This window comes from Mustela lutreola, chromosome 6, assembly GCF_030435805.1.
Source record: "Mustela lutreola isolate mMusLut2 chromosome 6, mMusLut2.pri, whole genome shotgun sequence".
In the NCBI taxonomy this organism is placed as follows: domain Eukaryota; kingdom Metazoa; phylum Chordata; class Mammalia; order Carnivora; family Mustelidae; genus Mustela; species Mustela lutreola.
This window is the reverse complement of record NC_081295.1, coordinates 139,255,791-139,273,758: the sequence shown is the minus strand read 5'-3', so window position 1 is coordinate 139,273,758 and position 17,968 is coordinate 139,255,791. Positions and strand designations below refer to the sequence as shown.

The following is a 17,968-nucleotide window of genomic DNA, read 5'->3' as shown; positions in this document are numbered from 1 at the left end:
GCCCGATGTGGGGCTCGATCCCAGGACCCTGAGATCATGACCTGAGCGAAGGCAGAGGCTTTAACCCACTGAGCCACCCAGCCACCCCTGAATTTTTTTTTTTATAGTTTATTTATTTATTTGATAGAGAGAGAGAGGGAACACAAGCAGGGAGAGTGGGAGAGGGAAAAGCAGGCTTCCTGTAGAGCAGGGAGCCAGATGCAGGGCTTGATCGCAGGATCATGGCCTGAGCTGAAGGCAGACACAGTGACTGAGCCACACAGGCGCCCATGAATTTGTGGTGTTTTTTTTTTTTTTATTTTTTATTATTTTTAATTTCTTTTCAGTGTTCCAGAATTCATTGTTTATGCATCACACCCAGTGCTGCATGAAATATGTGCCCTCCATAATACCCACCGCCAAGCTCACCCAACCCCCCACCTCCCGCCCCTCCAAAACCCTCATGAATTTGTTTTTTAAATGACCTGATAATCTGTGTAGAAAATCTGATGAAATCTACAAAAAAGACTATTTTTTTATTTTTTATTTATTTTTATTATTTATTTGACAGAGAGATCACCAGTAGGCAGAGAGGCAGGTAGAGAGAGAGAGAAACAGGTTCACTGCTGAGCAGATAGCCTGATGCAGGGCTCAATCCCAGAACCCTGAGATCATGACCTGAGCTCAAGGCAGAAGCTTAACCCACTGAGCCACCCAGGCGCCCCTACCTACAAAAAAGACTATTAAGAGATTAACAAAGTTGCAAAACATGAGATCAATAGTATTTCTATATACTAGCAATGGGCAATCAGAAATCTAAATTAAAAAAATAAAAGTATTTCTAAAAGCACTGAAAATATGAATTACACAGGGATAAATCTGACAAAAAATGTGAAAGACTATACAAAGTATAAAACACTGTAGAGAGAGGATAAAGAAGACTGAGCTAAATTAAGAGATACGCCTTTTCATGGCTCTTCAGAATCGTTCTTGTGAAGCCTTCATTTCTCCTCACGCTGATCTACAGATTCAATGGAATTTCAATAAAAATTCAGCAGGCTTTCAAAATAGAAATTGACGAGCTGATTCTGAAATTCATATGGAAATTCAAAGGACCATAGAATGGTCAAAAGAACTCTGAGAAAGAAGGACAAAATGATAGATTCAAGCTGTTTGGAAACAGAAGGCCTATTTAAGATTGTCATCTCCTCCTGGATTGGACAATGTCTCCTCTCTAACCTTGGAAAACAAAAGCCTGATATCTCTGGACAGTAATACAGAAGCTTCAAAACGCCACCATGCATGTCTTATCCTGAGACATATGCTTTGTTTTGCCCAAATAATGCTTGTTTTTGAAATATTGCCAATATTTAAAAAGGAAGATTTCCAGGATGTCTGGGTGGCTCAGTGGGCTAAGCCTCTGTCTTCGGCTCAGGTCATGATCCCAGGGTCCTGGGGTCGAGCCCTGCATTGGGCTCTCTGCTCCGTGGGGAGCCTGCTTCCTCCTCTCTCTCTGCCTACTTGTGATCTCTCTCTCTCTGTCTCTCTCTGTCTCTCTCTCTCTCTTGCTCGCTGTCAAATAAATAAATAAATAATCTTAAAAAAAAAAAGGAAGATTTCCTATAAAAAATTTCGATTTCCATCTCCTCTTTAAAAGTAAGATCTGCCATTGTTGCTGTAACATTCCCACTAGGCAACATCAGGCAAGAGGCAAGGAGCAACTCTGTCCTTCAGGCAGATAATAGGTGTGGTGTCTCTCCCCATCAGATGGGAGCCCCCAAACGTGGGGTGACCTGATATGGCGGAAGCTGGGGCTCTCAGGCTGTGAAGGAATTCACTGGTGGCAGAACAAAGGAGACAGGAGTTTATTCAGTAAATCCAACTGAATACACTGCAGAGAAGCAATAGGCAGGTCATCAAAGCAGAGCCTGCCTGCCATGGGTGGGAGCCGTATTTAAAGGAAAAAGGAATGAGGTATGGGACATTTGGAATTTTCCCTTTTTGGGAAACTGTGTTTGGTTGTAAATAGCCCATTGGTTAGTGAAGGCTTATGGATATTTCGAGGTGAATTGCCTCCTAGGCTTGTGTGTATTCATTTCAGGGGTTGGGGTCGCCTCTGGCCCTTTTGCCTTGACCAATTTTCTGTTGCTCAAACCTGTTGTCTAGAAGAGGCCTCTACAATAGGGGGATATGCTCTCTGGGTTTCCCCAATCCTCCCTTAGCTGGCTGCACTCATTTCACATACTTGCCTGACTCTTCCATACGCATTTGCATTTGCGGTTATGACTTCAGCAAGAGAATTTCCTATCTCTGTGGTAGGCTGAGTAATGGCTTCCCAAAGATAGCCACACTCCCTGGAACTTGAGAATGTGCCCTTATCTGGCAAAAGGGACTTTGCAGACATCATTAAATGATGGATCTTGAGATGATAAGATTATCCTGGATTATAAGGGGAGCCCTAAAGACAGTCACAATTGTTGTTATAAGAGGGAGGCAGAGAGAAATTTGATGAGGGAGGAAGGCATATGACCAAGCAAGCAAGCAGACAGGCCGAAAAGGCAATGTGCTGACGAGCCAGGAACCACGGAATTAGGACGGCAGCCAGACATGTTGGAAAAGGCAAGGCCAAGAATACAGCTTCGGAGCCTCTGGAGGGAGCACGTCCTTGCTGACACCCTGATTTTAGCCCAGCGCATCTGATTTCAGACTTCTGACCTCCCGAATAAATGTGCTTTGTTCCAAGTCACCAGGGTTGTAGAAATCTGTTCAGCAGCCTCAGGAAAGTGATAAACTGTCCCTGGCTGGGAAAGCGAGTTTGGGAAGAGACTATTTTAATTAATTTGCCCTCCTAGAGGCACCTGCTAGTATCGCTCTTATTGGAAGGCATTAAAGTAGAACACAAGTAAATCTCCAGCAGGCCCCCGAGTGCTGTGATCCTTCCTATGACACTGTTACGTATTTCCCCACATTCAAGCAGTTCACAATTCAGGGGCTGTGCTTTTAACATGTTACCCCCAGGATTATGTTGGCAGGGATCAGTTCTCTACCCACAGTGTGTATAAATGAATAGGATATCGAACTGTCACTTCGTGGGTTTCCCACGGTCTGCTTTCCCTCCTCACTACTGGAACCCCTAAAGGGAGAGACGGATTAAATCATTGGAGTGGCTAGGAACAAATCCCAGATTGTCGTATACTGAAGTAGATGGATGAGAGACTTTGCCAAAAAGCTACCTTCACCATTTATATTCATCTCAAATCCTCCAGTGCATCCAACAAAATATTACTTTGGAAAAGTCAATTTTAGTCATAAAATTCAATTGTTCTTCCCTTCAGTTTAGAAAAGAGAAATAAACATTTGGAAGATTTAATTAGGAGGCCTAGAGAGAAAGCAAGAAAACCACGGTAAGTTTTTTTCTCTCTCTTTTTTTCTAAATAACAATGTCTTTAACTTTAAAACGTAAGTATAGGGGCACCTGGGTGGCTCAGTGGTTAAAGCCTCTCCCTTCGGCTTGGGTCATGATCCCAGGGTCCTGAGATCGAGCCCCACATTGGGGTCTCTGCTCCGTGGAGATCCTGCTTCCTCCTCTCTCTCTCTCTCTCTCTCTCTCTCTGCCTGCCTCTCTGCCTACTTGTGATCTTGGTCTGTCAAATAAATTTTTAAAAAGTCTTTAAAAATAAAAATAAAAAAATAAGTACATAGATAATACATTAAAAAAACCTTTTTTCCTTTCTCTTAAGATAAACTATATGCAAGTTCTTGGTATTTTACCTAGCATGAAATAGTTGCTTGATAAATGTTTTTGGTAGGACTTGAATTGGAAAGTCAGAATACCTACCCTCATGGAATTTATAATCTCCTCTAAGGAAGATACCATAAAGATTATGATCTAAGATTTCATCTACAGCAAAACAGCTTACATTTGTATTTTATGACCAGACTTTCTTATACTAATGTTAAACTTACCACCCATTATTTCTGTGGATTTGATGCTGCAAGGGATATGCACAAACTGTATGGGGTTGATTAAGACCACAGTAGGATATTAAAATGGGATTCTTCCTGGCCTAGTCCTTGAGGTGTTAATAAAATAGTCACAAGTTGGGTTTTTTTTTTTTAATATTTTATTTATTTGAGAGAGAGAGCATGTGCACAGGAGAAGTGGAGGGTCAGAGGGAGAAGCAGACTCCCTTTTGAGCAGGAAGCCTGATGCGGGACTCCATCTTGGGACTCCAGGATCAGGACCTGAGCCAAAGGCAGTCGCTTAACCAACTGAGCCACCCAGGAGCCCCCAGTCACCAGTTCTTAAAGTGAGAGTAAGTTTTCCCAGTATGTAGGGTTTCTAAAGGAAATTTCAAAGAACCTGTTTTATGACTTGTATCTCTTGGCCAGATCCCATATATAAAAATTGTGGAGAGTAGGGAAGACTAGAAAAAACATTTCTTTGAATCTGTCATGTTGTGGACTCCCATCGCCCCCAAGTAATTCTACCTCTTATTGAAAGCCTGGTGAGGGGGTTTCCAGAAGATCACCTGGAGAGCTTTGATCTGCATTTCTTAAAATTTGGGGAACAGGGAATCAGTGATACACCCTGCCTGAGAAAAACAAAGCAAGCCATGGAAGCCCCCCAGAGGTGCTGTGTGGGGTGACCTGTTCTCTCTGAGCTTGTCCCCAGGACAAAAGATGTGTGTGATAGTTTGTTAAGAACCAAGCAGGAGGGAGTTGAGTTATCTTGGGCTCTGCCCAACGCCACCTGGAAGAACACCAGCAGCAAGAGGCAGCAAGGGAATACCAGATTCTTACGGGCTGATGAAGGAGTATCAAGTGACCACCAGAGGAGAGATGCATCAGCCTCAGTCAAGGGCAACTGTTGGACAGAGGTCCTTCGCCCTGGCTAGCTGCACAGAGAAAGACTCAGCTTAGCTACTTTCCAGGCCCAGGGACTCTGAAGCCACCAAGCCAAATAAAACTATCACCTTGCTGCTTCTCCCTCCTCCTGCAAATGGACAAGGTCAAAAACCTAGAGAGAGCAGAAGTTGACCTCCCATAGCAGATGGTGTCCACCAACTACAAGGCTTAGCTTAGAGGAGGGGATGAGAAATCCTACTTTTGAATGATGATTAAAGGATTCACGTTTAAGTCTTGGACATTCTGCTTACCAAATTGAGACTGTGTGCCTGCCTCACAGGGAAGACTGACCTTATCTCAGAGTAAGCAAAACCTCACTAGGCCTGCTGCACATTCAGCTGATGGCAAAGGAAAGTCTCCCCTGAGTGCGGAAAGTCTTCCCTGAGTGCAGAAAGTCTAAAGTAGAAACAGGAGGCAGACATTAAAGTCGCATTTGGACTTCATTGCAAGTCATGAATGTTCAGCATACTATTTTGCAATACAACTACGTTTTGAAAATTAAAACTCCTTAGCAGATTTATACTCGTGTTTGCAAAGTGATAGGTTAACTATGAGGGGTTTTTTTCCCCTAAGATGAAAGAACATGATCTGATGCCTGGCATATTACAGATGCTCAGTAATTGCTGATTTAAACTGAGAATGAGTCTTCTCTGAGTTGCTGACAGAAAGTGTGGCATATTTTTCCCCCAGAATCATTTTAAAATAAGAAAATTAGTATATAAATTCACACATTTCACTAGTTCAGATAGTTGTTCACTGATACTTAGCCAATTATAAAGTGGATTTGAGGCCCTTTTGTATAGATTTAGACTGGCCTTGAAGCGCAGGCATGGGGGTGGGGAGGAAGCTGAGCCAAAGACCTCGCAAGGCCCTTTCCAGCTGATCAAAGCTGTTTGTTAGAAAACTGGAGACTTATGGGAGCCTTCAGCCACCATCCTTGAAGCTTCTCATGGGTCTCAGGAAATTCAACTATGGGAACGCGCTTTAGACTACTTCCACGCTGTCTCAGAATTACGGTACTCCTGGTGCTGATTGTGTTTAGGAGTGGAAGACTGGGAAATAGGGAGATAAGAGCGAGCCCAGCATGTTAATAATTTCAGATTTTTTTTTTTTTTTTTTTTTTTTTTTTTTTGCCTCTAGTTCTTCATCACTTTCAAGGAGCCATAATCTTATGCTAAAGAAATCCATGAGAATGTTAAAACATAGCAAGACCGTGGCTCAGTATGTTTATTCAATTGCAATGAGACTGATCCGTACATGACATACACTGAAAAGCTTCATCTTTTAGGGTCTGATAGTTCTAGCCTAAGTGGCAATTTCTCCTTGAAAGTGAGGGCACGGATTTATCAAATAATGCGGTCCTTGTTCATTAGGTTCACTGTTTAAGCCCTTCTTGCCACCACCTGGTTTTTTGTTTTTTGTTTTTTACCTCATTCTCCTTCTGTCTCCTACAGGCCCAGAAGATTAGAAAATCACCCAAAGTCCTTGACCACGGTAAGTCATATTGATGATTGCTATAAAAAATGTTGTATCTCCATGTAATTTGACAGTAGCACAAGATTAAATTTCAGGAATGTTCAGCTTAGCTTTCCTTTCTGCCCTCAGACGAGGCCTCTTCGGCCTCTGATCATCATAAGTCCTGTAACTGGGAAGCCCTCCCTCTGAAATTTTCCTTGTATGTCTTCACATCATCCCTACAGCTTCTGCTTCATGTCGGGCCCTCATCATTTCTTATCTGGCGGATGACAGTCATCTACTGGTGCTTCTGCCTCCAGCTGGGGGCCCTTCCTTCCATCCTCCACCGAGCAGACTGCGATCTTTCAGAAGCAAATAAGATGAAGCCCCTTCCCTATGTAAAACTCTTCGATGGTTCCCTGTTGCATTCCGGATCAGTTTGAGCTCCCTAACACAGCACATAAGATCCTCTCTGACCTGGCCCTTGCCTTCCTATCCAGTCTTCTCATTCACTGCTTCGTTATCACCTTCTCACCGCCATACACCCAACCATATCAAACCACTTGCCCCTTTCCAAACATGCTAGGTTATTTTCATGCCTTCCTGATATTGCCTATACAGCTTCCCCTGCCAAGAATGCCCCCTCTCAGTTCCTTGTGTCCCCTTACTTTAGCTCCCACCTTACAAACTTATCTGCCAGCTCAAGCTCGACTTGACAGGAACCCTTTGAGTGCAGGAACTATCTCATATTCATTTTGGTATTCCCAAGCACCTACCCCAGAATAGGTATGAAATAGGAGGGAGTGTTAGGCAGACTCAGGACCCATTACCAATGCTACCCATGCTGGAGTAATTCTTAATAGAAGTTACAGCCACTGTTGCCCTTGTCCCACCCTGGGTCGAGCGCATGTATTCATGAAAACCCATGATTTATATCTGGCATAGCTTTGTAGAAGAGGGTACAATCCAAGGGTATGTCTCTATATGCCCCCCTGAGCCCCAGCTGTTCTAATAGTTGAGTTATGAGAATACCTTAACACTACCAGCTCTCCGTTATATTGTACTGATGAGTCACTTCCTGAATCACATAGATTCTTGGTTCTGTTCCTTTGTCTTCATTCTGCCAACTGGCAACCAAACTAAGGAAGAGGAAATTCAACCATCCTTGTTCCTTGTCATGTTCCTTAATGGAAAAAAGGTTGAAACAAACAAAAATCCTTATTAAAATATAGTATTGGTATTATCTGAGAAGTTCATCTATCTATAGGTTGTACCCCTTTTCCATGTGTTTCAGAATTAGCTGTTTATGGAATAAGAATTGTATGTATAATCAAGAGTTCCACATGGAATCAAGAATCAGCTGTTCTATCACTGAATGCCTGTGTTTCCTAAAAATTAAAGATATACTTTTTTCCTTTCATTTTTAGATGCCAGTTGTTTTAGAAGAAAATATAAATTATTTAGATTAAACAGGACTGAAGATTAAACATTAATCATTTTTGTCAACCAATCCAGGAACAGAGTCATTATTACCAAGTATAGAACCCAGGTCCATCATATAAATAATACATTAAAATCTACATAAATGATAAAAATTTTACATTCCAAAAAATGTGATTACTTTTCTTCTAATTTATTCCCATATTCTACTTTAGCACAAACAGGGGAATATGGTGGCTTCTTTTCCAAATGTCTATTTTCATTCACACAGAATAGCACTTCCATATTATCAATTCTCGGATGACACATAAAAATAGTAATTTATCTCATTTCAACTGTTTGTTTCCCCGTGGAGGAGATCCTTTTTCCCTCTAGGCAGGCAGGCTCTTCCTACTACCAACCAAATTTTAAGACACCAATCCTGAAATCCTCTGGAATTAAAACCCAGACGAAAGGAGAGGACTGGTCTAAGATGTAACCCTCATAATTCTCCTTTAACACAGTTTTTACGAATTAGTTCTGAATTTAAACAAAGGAACCAGCAGCAACTGATTTTGTGAGATGTATCAGAAAAACAAATATACATGCATGTGTATTATTCTTTTGATAAATCTTAAAGCCAGGATGGCGAGGTAGCTGTTGAATCAACTATTGGAAGGGAAGAGATGATTATAGCTTGCTGAAATTAGTTTTGCACTTAAATTACTCAGGTAAGTACAAGAGGAAAATATACAGAGAATATATATCTGGCCTTAAAGGAAGTACTGAATAAATAAAAGCTATTATTATTATTATTATCATTTTTGCTGAGGAATTCTGTAAGACAAATCTTAAATGTGAACTTCACAAAATTCAGCAAATTGCAACACCTTTTAAGATGAACGATGAGAAATGCATAGCCCATCTCAACTGCGACAGTGCTGTGTTTCAGAACATTAAGCACTGAAAGTTTTGGAAGTGATTCAAGTTTAAAAAAGATACACTATTGGGGCATCTGGGTGGCTCAGAGGGTTAAAGTCTCTGCCTTCAGCTTGGGTCATGATCCTGGGGTCCTGGAATCAAGCCCCACATTGGGCTCTCTGCTTGGTGGGGAGCCTGCTGCCCCCCCTCTCTCTGCCTGCCTCTCTGCCTACTTGTGATCTCTGCCTGTCAAATAAATAAATAAAATCTTTTTTTAAAAGATACATTTTTATTAATAGTTTTAGGAGATCCTCTAAGAAAAATTAAAATACGATAGGAGAAGGGCAAATATTAACGTAAGGATGGCTAAGGCAGTTCTGGGATCCACACACAAATGTGATGAAGCACTTGGAAAGGAAGGATTAAGATCGGTCGTCTGCAAACGAGCGCATGCATAAGCTTTACATTTGCCGTGTACATTATTCGACATTTATGATCTTTTACCCACAGGTTGTCTCAACATGAATGTACCTCCTTTGGTACCTGACTGAAGGACACAGAGTCTAATTCTGTGCTTCTTTCAATAAACATTTAGAGACTTTCAATAAATGATGTGACAGCATCAGTGTTAGATGCCAAGGACACAACATAACCAGGCAAAGATACTCAAGGAGTACGTCATCTACTGAGGGAGACAGACTCTATTCTAGAGTGGGGTGCAGGCGTACCTGCCCAGGGTGCTCTAGAAGCATAAATGAAATGGCTCAGGACTATGTATGGGAAACTCAGAAAGATTTTCCAGAGAGGGTGACACATGAGCCAGATCTATCGTGACTGGATAGCCCCCAGTCACGAAGAGGAAAGCCACAGCACACTCAAAACACAGAGGCACACTCAGAGCACGCTGTGTTACATCCCCTGAACCACAAGTCGTGTCTAAAACCCAGGTTTGGGACACCTGGGTGGCTCAGTAGGTTAAGCGTCTGCCTTTGGCTCAGGTCATGATCCCGGGGTCTGGGGATGGAACCAAGCATCAGGGTCCCTACTCAGTGGGAGCCTGCTTCTCACACTTCCTCTGCCTGACGCTCCCCCTGTGTGTTCTTTCTCTCTCTCTGACAAGTAAATAAAATCTTAAAAAAATAACAAATAAAACTCACGTTCTTCATGTGGCAGGAGATGAAGATGATGATGAATAGCATTGTATGCCTTGCCAAGAAATATGAACTTTATCCTTATGAGAAGCTCTGAAAGATTTTAAGTCAAGGAGTGATGTGGTCAGATATGCCTTTTGAAAGTTCACCCTAAAAGTGGGGTGAAGGGTAGGGTGGTGACGGATGATGCCAGAACCGGGAGCACCTGTTGAGAGACATCTATAGGGCTCCAGGCAAGGAAAACAGATACCAGAAACTAAACTCATGACGGTGAAAATCAAGAGGAATATATGGATGCCCGGTGATGTCAAAGGTAAAGTGAAAAGGATTTGGTAATTGGTAAGCTGCAGAGCTAAAAGACAGAGGATCCTGGGAAGCCTAGCAGGGTTCTGGTTGTGTTGTCCTAACTGAAGTAGAGAACCCAAGAGGGACAGCTGATTTGCAGGTAAAGATAGCTTGCGTGTGAGGTTGCCGTGAAACATGTAGGAGATATTTAAGAAGTCGTTACATATACGCGGAGAAGGATCCAGAGGCCAGAGAAGGGACTGAAGATGAAGGGGAGAGCAGGGTTAATTGAGTCAAGTTTTAGGAGTGGAAAGAGAGAGACCCAGTTCACCAGCACCTCAGAAACAGGGACATCTCTTCTGCTGAGCATGGAAGAAAGGAAATCAGGATAGGCATACGCAGGGCAGCCAGGGGCTGTGCTGTCGTTAAGTGGGAGCTCGTGGCTGAAAGCTTCACTCTCTTCTTGCAGCTGGAGGCTCAAAAGGGGAGGCGAAGTTTTGAAATAGGCACAGCCTCTACCTTCACAGAGCACAGCTTTGGGTCTCATCACAGGATATGACAAGGAGGTACAATTTCCTCTCTGCCTCACAATTTCTGTTTTTCTCTCCACTTGGTTCTCCTTCCCTCTAGTTCCTTGTTCCTGTGATTTGGACCCATTGCATCTTCTTCAGGACTTGCCTCGTCCACTGTTTTGATTCTCTCCCACCTTTAGTTTGTAACTCGTCACTGAATTCTTGCTCTCACCTGAAAAACATCCTGCCTGCAGTCCTCTAACCATGTCGTGGTTGCTCTTTTCATGCCCTGTTATACCTTCTGAGAAATGATTGACAGTTTACAAAGCACCTGATTTTAGCCAACCAGGCATCTCGACTCATCGTGTTTCTGGATGAATGTTCTTTTATATTGGCTCTCTCAATATGCCAGTCTCAATTTTAAAGGCTGTATAATATTTCATGGAGTGTGTGTGTGTGTGTGTGTCGTGTGTACCATAATTTACTGAATTATATTTTAAGGACGCAGTTTCAAATTCTTACTTTGTAATCCCACACCTATTGCTTTACGTGCTCTTGCCCCATCCTCCTTGTGTGCCTTCGCCCATCTTGTTACCTTCTCTGGGAATGCCCTTCCCTGCCCTAACTCAGCGAAACTTCCTCCGTTCCCCACCCCCACCAACCAGTTCCTCGTAGTTAACACATTTGTACCCTTCAATGCCTAATTTAAATATCACCCTCATCCTTATCTGAAAGCAATCAGTGTATTTATTTGTTTGTTTATTAAAGGTTTTATTTTTAAGTAATCTCTACACCCAATGTAGGGCTCGAACTCACAACCCCAAGATCAAGAGTCGCATGCTCCACCGACTGAACCAGCCAGGTGCCTCTCCTCTATTTGATCTGAGACCCTCTTCTCTAAACCACAGCACATGGAAGACCGTGTGCTTCAGGAAAAAGAGCCCTCACCACGGAATCATAAGATCTAGTTTCAAGACCCAGCCTCCCCGTAATAGCTGTTGTAAGAAAGGAATTCATAGTGACATTATGTTAAGAACAATTATAAGACTGTGTTAATATTATTGCAAAAATGTAAATATTTTGTATATTATATCTATCTTTAAAAGATATTGATATTTGCCTATAGAAACAAAACTCTGGGTAGGAGCCAGTGATGTGTGTAATTCAAACCTAGCAGCTCCACTCTGAAATACTTACAAAGGACTCTGAGAGTCAGTATGAATTCATGATGGTACCTCAGGTAAGCTGTGAAACTAAACACAGATCCTCTTGTATTTAGCAAGGCCAAGCTTGCACAAAGAACAATTAGAATATATATATTTTAAAAGTTTTTAAAAAAAGATTTCATTTGTTTATTTATTGAAGGGAGTGGGCTGGGACAGAGGGAGAGAGAGAATCCCAAGCAGAGTCTGGTCTGAGCACAGAACCCAACGAAAGAATATACAAAAGTTTCCGGTGCTTTCTGCCAGAAACCAGGGCAGAGGCCAGTATATATAGTCTCTATTATTTCACAAGTAAGTATAAAAACTACAGTGCATAAATGTACAAGGAATTACTACAACTAATAAATATATCTTTTCAAATATACTCTCCCTGGGATGCCTGGTTGGCTTAGTCCGTTAAGCATCTGCCTTCAGCTCAAGTCATGATCCCAGGGTCTGGGGATCAAGTCCTGCATCAGGCTCCTTGCTCGGTAGGAGCCTACTTCTCCCTCTGCTTGTGTTCTCTCACTGACAAATAAATAAAATCTTTAAATATACTCTTCCTTTTATTGAAGGATGATTTACATACTGTAAAAATTCTCTGTCGTTAAGTGTAAAATTCAGTGATTGACGAAGTAAATTTAAGGTCATGCAGTAAACACCATAAACTAGTTTTAGAATATTTCCATCACACGCCGCCCCCCCTCCACAAAGCTCCTCGAGCCTATTTGCAGTCAGTCACTGCTTATGGCTCCTTTTCCTCAGGATTCTGGTCAATCTTATTCTTGGGGAACATACAAGAGAAGAGTTAATAGGACAAACTATGATCAGCTGCGGAGCTAAAGCATGAGGCCCTGGGGCAGCTACTTGGTGACTTCTGTACTTCACTGTTACCTGCCACAATCCATCTAGTTCTCGGAGCGGCCAGCTGGCAAACTAAATTGGAACTTGACAGAGCCCACCACCACTATGGGAGTGGCACACACCTTCCCCTTCCCCTGGGATTGGGTGTGCCTTTTTTTTATATATATACATATGTATTGTATATTTTCAATCAGTGTAACCACAGTTTAGCATAAACTTTTGCATTTTTACATTGTTTCTATAATTATTTTTTTTAATTACATTTATTTTCAGCATAACAGTATTCATTATTTTTTCACCACATTGGGTGTGCTTTTAATTTACTATCTCTGTTGGAAAGGGAAGTGGTAGTGTCAGTTTGAGAAGCTTCCACTTAGCTTCTCCTACTCATTATACTCTTTTTTTTTTCCTAAAAAAAAAAAAAGATACAGCATGCATGAATGGGGGAGCAGCCAAGGGAGAGGGAATCTCAAGCAGATTCCACACTCATCATGAGCTTGACTCGGGGCTTGAATTGATCTGAAACCAAGAGTCGGACAATTAACCGACTGAGCCACCCAGACACCTATCCCAATACTTTTGATGACTCCCCTAGGAACCAATGGAAGGGTTCTTTCAACCACTAAGTATGCCCATTCCATTTGTACTTTGAGGGACCAAATATGGGTGGGTCTGAGAACCTAAAGGACCCACTGTTGGCTGGACTCAGGCTGGGAATCCATTTACTGCCTGGCTCCCTTATACTTCTACCCTAAAATGGGGCTGTGTTGGTTCTAGATATAAGATCAGTTCAGACTGTATGTCCAACAATCCTCCAAAGGTCTAGGTGTTCCCCTTTACTCCATGCACGATTACTGTGAGCAAATGTCCATAGGCCCCCTTGAAGAAAGATGGCGCATTCACTAAATTGTGGTGTTTCAGGGCTCCTCATCATAGCACCCTGGCTTCTCTTCAGTTACGGGATTCTGGAACTGAAAATTGGCTCATGCCCTGGTGAGGAGGGGATCGTGACTTTACTGGGCAACTGCCCTCAGCCTCCTCTTTATCTTTCTTGATTTCTTCAATGGTATAAGTTAACATGAAGTTGGGTAGTATTATTGATCTTAGTAACCACTGTCTTTCTCCAGATTACTCCTCCTGCCTGTTCTCCACTCTTCTCCCCTGTTCAGACTTTGCAGCTCCTGGTGATTACTGAGCCTACCTTGTTTCTGATGGTCAAGGGGGGGTCCCACTTGGCCTCCATTCATTTTCATCCTCTCGTCCTCATTGTAATCAGCCCCATTCTGTAACAGCGTCTCTAACCCTCAGTTGGGCCCCAGAGGTCAGCCCACCACTCATCTCAGTGAGGCTGGAGCCCTTCTTACCTGTGCATTCCCTCTTTCTTTGGTAGACGGAGTGTCTTCCAGGCCCTCTCAGAGAATGGGAGCTGATAAGTTTTCCAGCCTTACACAGTATATCCGTTCCAACAAGCCTACATTTAGGGGGCAGGCAGAGGAGAAGGAGGGCCCGGTGAAGTGGGAAGAAAACTGGGGAGAGTAAGTTTGCACTGCACCTAGAAAAACAAGCGTGAAAGACGGCAGGGCTCAGATGAAGACTTTGGGGTTTAGCAAGATGGAGACGTTTTAGCGGTGAAAATAAAAGCCTAATTGGAAAAGTGGAGGAGAAGATTCAAAGGTGAGATAGTGATGTTTTACTGAATCAGAAAGCAGAGAAATGAGGCTGTTGCTGAAGGGGAACAGGGGCCACAGGGAGTTTTGTTTAAGATGGGTATGTTTGGATGTTGACCGGAACGATGAATTGGAGAAATAGAAATTTATTATGAGGTAAAGAAGAGAGAGCTAGTCTTAGAATCACACATTTCTGAGCAGGAGATAGGACAAAGACTACAGATGGTGGGTGCCCTTTGTGGGACTATAAACATTTCTAATCTTAACAGAATGGAGGTCAGAGGCCAAGTGTACAAATGGAGGTAAGTGGCGGGTTTTGTGGACGGTGATCAGGTGACTCAGCTTTTGTCCATCCGTTCTTTTCAAGGAAATCTGATCTGGGGAGGTCTGTGAATTGTGTAGAAAGAGAACCAGATGGGACGAATGCCTGAGAGGCCAGAGAGGGAATATAAGCCCTCCTTCTCAGTGAGGAGCCGGGCTGGAGAGCCAGGACTCCTTTGAAAGTCTTCCTTATTTTCTATTTCTTTTTCCTGTAGTGTCCTTTTTGCATGAGGATTTTCTTTCAGGGATAAAGGATAGCACAAAAAAGCCAATTCTTTTCTTCAGCCCTTGCTAGGTGAAAGAACACTTAAGTCTTTGCTACCATGCAATAAACATAACTTTTTTTTTCCTTGATTTTTTTTTTTTTCATTTCCTATTAAGCCTTCAACTAAACTCAGGTTGTAAATTTGTGGAGAAAAGATGTCACTTGTTGCAATACAACAAAGTCAACAAATATTTTCTGAGTTACTACAGAGAGAGCACTCTTCTGTAACATTGACTCAAAGGCACAAAGATCCCTGGTCTCAAGATGTTTACAAATAGGACACATAACCAACTGTATATATTGTGTGAGAAATTAACAAGTGCTATGAATGAAGGAGAATAGAAAGAAGGGAATAGAGAGTGTGGGGGAGGGAAGGTTGGAGAGCTGTGATTTTAAATTAGGCAGTGAAGGTAAGTCCCACTAACAAGGTAACAGATGAGCAGAAGTTTATGGGGCATGAGAAAGTTCCTCAGCTGTGTGGTGATCTGGAGGAATATAACAGAACAAAAACTGGTGCTTAATGATCCATTTGCCAAAGATGCTGAGGGGAACTCTTAAGTAATCAGGGGAAAAGATGGCTCTGCTTCTACAAATTCCAAGGGAATAAAATGCCAAAACTGGAAAATCAACTGTAGATCTGCCTAAGCCATAGGAATGAGAATAACCAGGATGTGGTATATTCCCGGAAAATGAAGATCTTTAGAGAGGTAGGTGCAGAGGTGAAAGAGCGGGAGAGCATGGGAAAATATTTGGAAAGATCTAAATAACTTAGTAGAATTTTTTTAAATTTTATTTTTAATTAATCTCTATACCCAACATGGGGCTCAAACTCACAACCCTGAGATCAAGAGTCACATGCTCTACTGGCTGAGCCAGCCAGATGCCCCTTACATTAGTGGAGAGATTCTTAATTCCACGAATCAAGGATTGGAACCAACTAAGTGGGAGAGCTCTGGGTGGGTACCAAGGGAATGCTTATTATAGGGAGACTGAAGATCATAATACAAGGTTTTTGAGCATGCAGATAAGGGTATTTTACTTCCCTGATGCACAGGCAACTACTTTTTATTTTTATACCAATTGGATAGTCACATATGTTTGTTTTCTGTTTGTATGTTTTTATTTTCCTTAAATTCTGCATGTCTATCACATCCGGAATAGGCACATTTTATTTGTCCCTGATGATCATTTAGCAGATGGTTATCTAAAATTCAAGTCCCAAATGAAGTCCATTAGTAATCATTTAATACCTGGTGTGGCAGTCCCAGTTTAAGCCTGAACTGGATTATCCTTACGGGTTCGGGCTCTGTCTAAACACGTCCTGAGAACTGGGGAGACAGACCTACTAGGAATCTCGTTTTAATTATAATGAGAATCCTCCCCACTGGAAATAAGTCCACTGAAGGGAAAGGAGTCAGTGAGCTATCCTTGGTCCAGAAAGGAGAGAAGAGGTAATTCTGAGTACTGTATAATGTCTATTTTCTGGAGACAGCAGCAAGTTAAATAGAAGGCTGTCAGACATCAGGCACTCAGAAAAGGCCTGATCTGAAACTCATGAAACAGAAAGCTGAGGAGGGAGGGTCTTCCCTTGCCTGTTGAGTACTCGGCAAGGTTCAGCACAAAGTAATGGCCGAGGCCTTCGTGGCTTTGGCACAGAGTGGCAGCTTCGGCAGCAGAGCATAGAAATGGAAGCAGCAGCCGAGTGGGAGGGTGCCCTCCGCTTCTGCCAGCTGCCTTAGCCATGTTAAAAAATCAAAGCTGAACTAAGGAAATTCAAAGATCTACTTGGCTTTATTGTGATTCATGAATTGGGCAGCATTCCATCTAGAAATAGAGGGTAGCTCTGAGGAGGAATTATTCAAAATGGAAGGTTTTTATAGGAAGGAGGGTGGAGCAAGAAGCTACTAGCAAAAGAAAAGAAAGGATTATTTCAGGCACAGTCTCTGGCTCCTTAGGGGGAAGGACAGGCCCTCTTATTAGGTTGATTACCTTCCCTTCTTTTGGAGGTTGGAGAAGGGCCCAGGTTGACAACATTCCTTATTGTTGCTGATCAGAAAATTCCTGACTGGTTAAGACTCCATTTCTGGGGGAAATTGAAATTGCAATTAAGTTGCTAATCAAATCTACATTTGGTGATTTGGCCTAAGTGATGCCATTTGGAGCCTGTGATTTTTTCTTTTTAACAGCAGCAGGGGCAGGTCAGTGGCACTGGTGGCCTGGTGGAGTGGCGTGGAGCTGAGTTGGTTCAGCCCAGCACGGTCAGGTTGTGGTTTTAGTCAACAGAATTAGTGGCAACAGCAGCCACAAGCTACTTTTACAGGGTCCCCAGGCCAATGAGCAGAGCCCGTGCAGGAGAAGAACAGCAGATGGTTGTAGGCCACGCAGTAGGAATCTCGAACCAGACTGCTACATTCAAATCTTGCATCTGCCTTCGACTAGCCTTTAAGCTTGGATAAATTACAGTGTCTGTTTTCTTCTCAGCAAATAATATCCAGCTCATAGGGATTATATAGATTATACATGAAAGCACAGCTCTAAGAGTGATTGACAAGAGGAAGCATGCAATCAAGGTTTATTTATTCCATTATCCGTATGACATCTCACACTGGCACAGTCCAATAGTACTTGGTTCACATTGCTTAGTGGCATGAAATGCTAGAGTAGCAACCTAAGGCCCAACCAGATGAGAAGGAAAGTGAAGGACAATGAACAACCATTGTTACCTCTATTATATATTTGCCAAATGTTTACCATATGCCAGGCACTGTTCTAGGTGATTTATAGTTCTGGAATGTCAAGAATTTAAGTACTAACTGTTTAACTGTGGGTGTGAGTGTGGGCAGATAGGAGTCAAAATTTTCCTCTGTTTGTTATGCTTTCTGCGTTTTTTGAACAATTCTATATTACAAAACATTTTTGCTTTTCAATGTCACATACGGTAGTTCACGTTCCTCTTACCACTTGAAATTATACAAAGACTACCGCCGCCAGGAACCAGGCGCATCGTCATTCAAGTAAA

The 17,968-nt window shown here is 42.4% G+C and overlaps 1 protein-coding gene across 12 annotated transcripts in view; it reads left to right on the top strand.

Moving 5' to 3' along the window:
- Positions 1-10,316, top strand: part of CAGE1 (cancer antigen 1) — a 46,691-nt gene extending 36,375 nt beyond the window's left edge. For 7 of the 12 annotated variants that reach the window (XM_059179201.1, XM_059179204.1, XM_059179199.1 and 4 more), the window contains 3 exons: positions 3,315-3,383; positions 6,342-6,381; positions 6,588-7,763. In XM_059179201.1, the coding sequence (XP_059035184.1) occupies positions 3,315-3,383; positions 6,342-6,381; positions 6,588-6,785 (307 nt within the window). In that variant the 3' untranslated portion in view covers positions 6,786-7,763. The other 5 variants (XM_059179206.1, XM_059179198.1, XM_059179202.1 and 2 more) reach the window with 4 other exon arrangements.
- The last annotated feature ends 7,652 nt before the right edge of the window (positions 10,317-17,968 follow it).